Source organism: Poromitra crassiceps (assembly GCF_964638095.1).
Source record: "Poromitra crassiceps genome assembly, chromosome: 13".
Taxonomy (NCBI): domain Eukaryota; kingdom Metazoa; phylum Chordata; class Actinopteri; order Beryciformes; family Melamphaidae; genus Poromitra; species Poromitra crassiceps.
Genome location: NC_139644.1, coordinates 4,434,237 through 4,441,753, shown reverse-complemented (window position 1 = coordinate 4,441,753; position 7,517 = coordinate 4,434,237). Strand labels below are relative to the sequence as shown.

Here is a 7,517-nt window from a genome sequence, read left to right as displayed (position 1 = left end):
CAAGATTTACCTTTTTATTAAAGTAAGCAAAAAATTTACATGTTAAGAAGTTTTCACCAAGACAGAGAAAAGCGATATTAATCAAATTCACAGAGAAATAAAAACAATGCCAAGTTTAAAAGGGTCCAATCAGCCAGTTGAACTGTTTGGTTATCAAACGAAACAAGAGGACATGTATCAGATTTCCGCCAACAGGTGGCAAAAGTGGGTCGGGAAAAAAATAACCCAGGGTGAAAGTGCATTTTTCTGATTCCTTCGAGAGTTGATGACACAAGCGAAGCACTCGCTTTGGCACGTGGATTAAAAGGAGAACTTTGTTCAAAAACAATGCAGATTTATTTTGCACATGATCTCACACATGATCTCACACATATCATGATCTCACACATATCATATATCATATCACACATATCCAAAAACTGTCAACAGTTTTGCAGACATTCATTTAGTTTGACAGTTATTGAGAGTTGAGTTGATTTGAGTGAAGTTGTGGACCAGTGATGTGCATTGCACATCACTGGTCCACAACTTCACTCAAATCCACTGCCAGTAACTGTGAAAGACATTCAGTCAGATAGTTCAGTGAGTTACTAAATGAATGTCAGATAGTTCAGTTAGTTACTAAATGAATGTCTGCTAAACTGTTTACAGTTTTTATTTGTGAGATCATGTGCAAAATAAATGCATTGTTTTTCAGTGAAGTTCCCCTTAAGAGCTGCTTCTTTCAGAGTGATGCTGTCAGGGCTCCAAAGCCATGTTCTCTATCCCCACTTTGTGTCTTCGGGGCTGCAAAGAGGACAGAGGGTGAGGGAGCAGAGGAGACAGAGGACAGAGGGTGAGGGAGCAGAGGAGACAGAGGGTGAGGGAGCAGAGGAGACAGAGGGTGAGGGAGCAGAGGAGACAGAGGACAGAGGGTGAGGGAGCAGAAGAGACAGAGGGTGAGGGAGCAGAGGAGACAGAGGACAGAGGGTGAGGGAACATTGTGGCTGGTAGCTTTTTACAGGCTTCCCACACATTTTGATGGATGAAATTTCAAAACTTTTCCATGACTTTTCAAGGATCCAGTGTTTCCTCTACACATGGTTCAGGCCTGATGTTTCTTTTTTTTTCCACTAATAACATAAATGACTAATACTGTATGAATGAATAATGACATCACAGTCTAATCCTAATGTTACTATGATCCAAATCTGGCTTCAAACGGCCAAAATGTCGGTCTCCAGCGAGCGTCCCCCCCCCCCCCCCCCCCCCCCCCCCCACCCCAGCGAGCTCCCCCTGCAGTCGGTTTAGGTTTTGAAGTCCCTCCAGGCCGGGGAAAAATTCTAGGGGAAACACTGAAGGATCCATCATATCATTTCCATGTGATGTGAGGCGGTGACTCTGAATCAATACCAGAAATAATTACTACACTGGACTCATAGGACACACCTCTTAATTGGATTCTAGTGCTTGAGAGTCACTGCGTCACATTACATGGAAGCTATTGAAATAAAACACACATTTTCCATATAAATATTAATATAAAATACAAGAAGCACTAAAATCAACACATTTATTCTATGTTATGTCAACAGATACAGAAAATAAATGTGCTGTTATGGTACATACATGGAAGGTAATCCACAGATGATTACTGTAACAGTTTCATTAGACACAAAATTCCATTACTTTTCCAAAACTGTCAAGGATTTTCTAATTCCATGAATTTTCCAGGCATGGAAAATGAGATTTTGAAATTCGCCTTTCCAGATTTTCCACAACCGTGGGAAGCCTGTTTGTATTGCTACTCACAAAGCTCTCCAGGCAGGGAGAGCTTTCTCCATGACTAGCCAAGCTTCTCTGCAATGTCACGTTGCTGTAAAGCACAGTATCGGACCCGATCGGTAAGCGGCCAAAATGGGTTTACTCAGGAGGGTGGCTGGCATCTCTCTTAGGGATAAGGTGACATGCTCAGTCATCCTTGAGGGACTCGGAGTAGAGCCGCTGCTCCTTCATGTAGAAAGGAGCCAGTTGAGGTGATTCGGCCACCTGTGTTCCAGGCACGTCCAGCTGGGAGGAGACCTCGGGGCAGACCGAGGGCTACATGTAGGTGGAGAGATTATATCTCCATGCTGGCCTGAGAACGCCTCGGGATCCCCAAGTCAGAGCTGACTAATGTGGCCGGGGAAAGGGAAGTTTAGGGTCCCCTGCTGGAACTGCTAACTCCACGACCCAACCCCGGATAATCAGCTGAAGATGGATAGTTGGAGATTCCACAATTTTAGAGCCGTTATTGTAAAACTAAAAAAAATTGTGCTGTGGATGGACGTCGCTATCTCACAATTATTTTGGAGTGTGTGTGTGTGTGTGTGTGTGCATGAGACAGTGTGTGTGCGCGCGTGCATGTGTGCGTGCGTGTGTTTACCTCCTCATCACAGCAGCAGCAGCAGCAGCAGCGGATGAGGACCAGGACCAGCAGCAGCAGGACCATACCTGACCCAACACAGAGTACACAGAACAGGCATGAGAAACTGTTGAAGTGTGTGACTACTGTTAGGATGATGACATCATTCCTACTTTGATGTCGTCATTCCTACTATGATGTCATGATTCATAAGTGTCTTTCATGCCTTTCGCTGGTGATGTCATAACACAGGTGATGTCATATTCGGATCTATAAGGGCCTGTTCCTGCAGGTCCTCTCCAGTGATTCATAAGCTAAACTTAGATCACGTCAATCTCTGCAAACCGTTCCCAACCTCGAACAAGTGCAGACCTAGCTATCAAGTTCCACAACCTCCCTACTTCTCAAGACTTACCAAGTTTGCCTCGGCCATCAATTACCCGCAAATAGATCCACATGTCTTCCGACACCAACCCTGACAGTATGAATCACTCCAAAATGGATTTAGCGGGCAAATTTCTCCCCCCAATCAAGGAGGAAGGTCCCGAGAGGCCAGCTACCCGGCCGGCCACTTCAGCTGACCCACCAGGCGGTCAGCTGGATATCTCCACTCTTCCTGATATCTCCACTCATCCTATCACGTTCGGAGACTTGCAGGCATTTCAGCGAGACCAGTCCTCTATTCTGCGAGACTTTTTGGTTCTGGTTTCCAAGGCCGATGATCGGTACGACCTCCTGGTTAACATAATCCAGGCTCAGGCTTCCATTGCCGAGGATCGGTGCACCCTCCTGGCTAACCGGCTAGATCGTCTCGACGGACTAAATCCTCCTGAGGGTGTCATTCCACAGTCTTCCGCGGCGGAAGACTGTGGAATGACACCACAGTCACCACAGGAGGGGCGGAAGTTCCGCCCCTCCTGCCCCAGCCTCTGAGCGATCAGTCACCCCAACCCAAACACTGGAGGTTCCCAGTGCAGCCATGCCTCTTGCTCCCGCCGTGCCTGCTTCGCAGCAGCTGGTTGAGCCACAGCACGTGCCCCTGCTGGGTGCTGCTGAGTATGGAGACGATTTCCAGGAGAGGCTCGCAGGTTTCCTGCGGGCCGAGGGCATGACGGTGGAGGACTTCCGAAGGTCATTCCCTACTGCTCCCGTGCCTCCTATTCCTCCTACCCCAGCTTCCGAGTGCACTGTCGTTCCGGAGGTTTCCACCGCGGCCGTTACTGCTAGCCCTGCTTCTCGGCCGCCGCCAGCTCCTAAGCGCATATTCTGGGGGGGAGTTCGCGTCATCCCAGAGCAGGGGCAGCCACATTTGAGTCCCAGCAGCCATCTGTACCGTGATCTGACCGGCAGGGTTCGCATCACACCAGAGGAGAGGCAGCGCCGTTTGGACACCCGGAGCTGCCTGTACTGTGGTCGAGCCGGGCATTACCTCTCCTCCTGCTCCCGGCGTCCAGTAAGTGGTCCCACCGCTCGCCGGCCCGTGGGACTCTCAGTGGATCAAGACTCTACGTGTCCAGCCCCGAAATCTGTACGGTTGGGCAGCGTTCCCTGCAGGACCCAGGAGTGGCAGTGTGTCTCCAAGAGGGTTAAGGAGTTGGAGAGGACTGTCGATCGTCTCATTGAGAAGTTCAATCACTGCCTGCAGATCAGCTCCGTCCCCCCGCAGGGGGCCTCCGAGTCTGCTGGCCCTGAGGCACAACCTGTGGTCCTTCCCCTCGCCGAGTCAGAACCTGTACCTCAGCAGCAGCCAATTCCAGTTCTTGACCCACACGTAGGTTCCAGCTTGATGCTGGGAGGTCCCCGTAGTGTCATCAGCCCTCGGTCAAGAGCAAGAGCAAAGAAGAGGCGTTTAAAGGAGGAGACGGTGGGTGTCCTCCCCAAACTACAGGTCGGGAGGGCAGGCCTCGCTGAGTCATGTCCCCCTGTGGCTCTGCCTTCGGAGACGGCGGCATTTGACCCTTTTGATGGTCTCCAGCCTCCCATGTTTGGATCGTGCCCCAGGGGATGGCCGGCTCCAGAGGATCCACCGGAGCCGGTAGAAGTTCTGTCTACGTATCGGTCTATCTATGGCTTCGATATCCAGTATTAGGGAGGAGCACCTCCACTGTCCTACACCCCCTTTGGGGTCTGACCACCTGCATCTAACCACCTGCTGAAGAGCACCTCACTCTCCTACACCCCCTTTGGGGTCTAACCACCTGCATCTAACCACCTGCTGAAGAGCACCTCACTCTCCTACACCCCCTTTGGGGTCTAACCACCTGCGTCTAACCACCTGCTGAAGAGCACCTCCACCAGAACCTGCGGATTTTCTGTCTCCCAGATGCCATCCTTGATGGCCTCATTGGACGCCAGGTGGCGTCCGTTGAGGGGAGGGTACTGTTAGGATGATGTCATCATTCCTACTTTGATGTCGTCATTCCTACTATGATGTCATCGATCACTGATGATGTCATGATTCATAAGTGTCTTTCATGCCTTTCGCTGGTGATGTCATAACACAGGTGATGTCATATTCGGATCTATAAGGGCCTGTTCCTGCAGGTCCTCTCCAGTGATTCATAAGCTAAACTTAGATCACGTCAATCTCTGCAAACCGTTCCCAACCTCGAACAAGTGCAGACCTAGCTATCAAGTTCCACAACCTCCCTACTTCTCAAGACTTACCAAGTTTGCCTCGGCCATCAATTACCCGCGAATAGATCCACATGTCTTCCGACACCAACCCTGACAACTACCAGAGGTGGAAAGATTATGATGCTATATAAGGACCCCAGAATTTTTTTGGGGAAACACTGCGCATAGTACATTTCACTCAGACCAATCAGACCAAAACAAAACAAAAAAATATAATGCTTCTTTTTTTTTTATCCCTTGGTTCATATGCCTAAACCGGAAGAGGGCGTGACTTTGGCTTCCTATGAGCTGGTGTTGTCCACCTCCATCCACCTTCACTCACCGATGAAGATGAAGAAGACGGCAAAAGAGGCGATGTCCCAGTCTGACTGGAAGAGCTCCTTGGACTGCAGTCTGGAGACCACATCGTTAAACTGCTCCTGAAACTCCTCTCCAAGGTTTCTCTGCTCCATCTCTGATACCAGCTCTATGGGAACAGACACACTGGAGGAGAGCTGCAACCATTATTAGTCCATTCATCAATTTGTCGATCGACAGAAAATTATAACTATTTTTGATAATTGATTAATCATTTTGAGTAATTTTTCAAGACAAAAGTCACAATTCTCTGATTCCAGCTTCTTATGTGAATATGTTCTGGTTTCTTTAGGCCTACTCCTCTCTGGCAGTAAAATTAATATCTTTGGGTTGTGGACAAAACAAGAGATCAGAAGACGTCATTTTAGACTTTAAGAGACACTGAACACATTTTTCATCATTTTCTGACCTTTTATAGACCAAACAACTAATCGATTATTGGAGAAAATAATTGATAGATTAAAGGAAAATGAAATAATCATTAGTTGCAGCCCTACAGTGGAGTATTGTGTGGAGCTCAAGTCAAGTCTCAAGTCTTGAAGCACACGTCTCAAGTCTAAATGTAGAACAGCAAGTCAATTCAGAACAAATCCAGACTATCAATTTAATAAAACTAAAAAACTTAAAAGTATACTATGCAACTATTTCATTAAACTTTTTTAAAATCCTTATAGAAAAGTATTCCCTCAGTTTCCCCTTTTCCCCTTCAGACCCACTAAATACTGTGGCAGTGTGTTTGTGGTCAGACGCTGCCCGCCCCTGCCTGATTTTGGTGTTGTTTACATTTTGTTTTGTTTTTTGTCTGGACGGATTTGTGCCGGTATAGTGACCAGCCAATGACATCACTCACAGCGCAACAGCCCAGCCAATAGCATCGCTAAGATGTTCTGAGAGGGATCCCTCAGCAGAGCGAACTAAAACCAGGAAATTGAGCTTCTTACCAGATCATTTTGCGAGCTGTTTGGAGCTCATACCTTGATGGTTTGGAGGTATGTGCGTGTTTATTTGTGCTTTTATAACAACCACTGTGAAACTATCAGAAAAAACTTTTGATCCATGCGTTTCAACGGTTTACCATCACTCTCTGCCTCGCTCGACCACATAAATACAGAACACGGCAAAACAATGTCCCACCACGAAAATACACAGGACGCAGCATATCTCTACATAAACACACTGCCACACTATTATATGGGCCAGAAGTGATCATTTTGAGGGGACATTTTGTATAATTATGTTTTTTAATTAAACGATTCCTAGGCGGGCTCGCTAGCGGCCTCGCCCACCCTGCAGCTCGCATACGCAACTCGGCTGCTGCGTGGCCTCGCCTGCTCTATTGGCATGCGCAGCGCACATTTGCTCAACTTTGCATCACTGATGATGACATCACTCACTGATGACATCACAATGATGTCACAATGTCTATGACATCATCAGTGATGTCACAATTGCTCGAGTTACATCACTGATGATGTCAAAATGCCTATGACATCATCAGTGCCTATGACATCATCAGTCTTGTCATATTGTTTAGGTCAATAATGATGGCCACTTGCTCTTATGACATCACTGATGATGTCACAACTTCACATCACTGATGACATCACAATTGCTCTTATGACATCACTTCCAGTTGAGTGACATCACTTCCGGGACAAAAATCACAGAGACCCAACATGCTCCCTTTTATAGATATAAAATAGATATAAGCATAGTACCTTTAATTAGAACTTTAACCTTTAATTAGAACTAAATATCTAATATATATATATATATATATATATATATATATATATATATATATATATATATATAATATATATCATGAGTTTGATTTCAATCAAATGAAGTGAACTCCAAATCATATTGACGACGTGGTGACTGATTGAATCTGTAGGCTATCAGTCTGCGAGATAAGCAGCCTTAATTTTCTCACAGAAAAAGACGCCAATTTGACCAAAACGAGAATGATTGTATGTTGCCTAAATCAAACCACAAGCTATCAGTATTATAGGCTATATAAACTATTTCGAATGTATAGGCTATTCATATCTGTCTCACAAAAGCAGGTTGCCTACCTGTAAATGGAGTCGGTGGATTTGATGTTATTTGTTTTTCCTTCCGGGTATTCAGCCCTACC

General features: G+C 46.5%; 1 protein-coding gene across 3 annotated transcripts; it reads right to left on the bottom strand.

Moving 5' to 3' along the window:
- smim22 (small integral membrane protein 22) lies at positions 1 to 7,503 on the bottom strand. 3 transcript variants are annotated; one of them, XM_083649028.1, is made up of 4 exons: positions 7,456 to 7,503; positions 5,343 to 5,514; positions 2,405 to 2,472; positions 1 to 786 (listed from the first exon to the last, which is right to left on the bottom strand). In XM_083649028.1, the coding sequence occupies exons 2-4, from the start codon at positions 5,470 to 5,472 to the stop codon at positions 739 to 741; spliced, it is 246 nt and encodes an 81-aa protein (XP_083505154.1). In that variant the 5' UTR covers positions 5,473 to 5,514; positions 7,456 to 7,503; the 3' UTR covers positions 1 to 738. The 3 variants fall into 3 exon arrangements, with proteins under 3 accessions (XP_083505154.1, XP_083505156.1, XP_083505155.1); XM_083649030.1 differs by having other exon boundaries at positions 5,343 to 5,486; positions 7,456 to 7,495; XM_083649029.1 differs by having other exon boundaries at positions 5,343 to 5,503; positions 7,456 to 7,485.
- Positions 7,504 to 7,517: the final 14 nt, after the last annotated feature.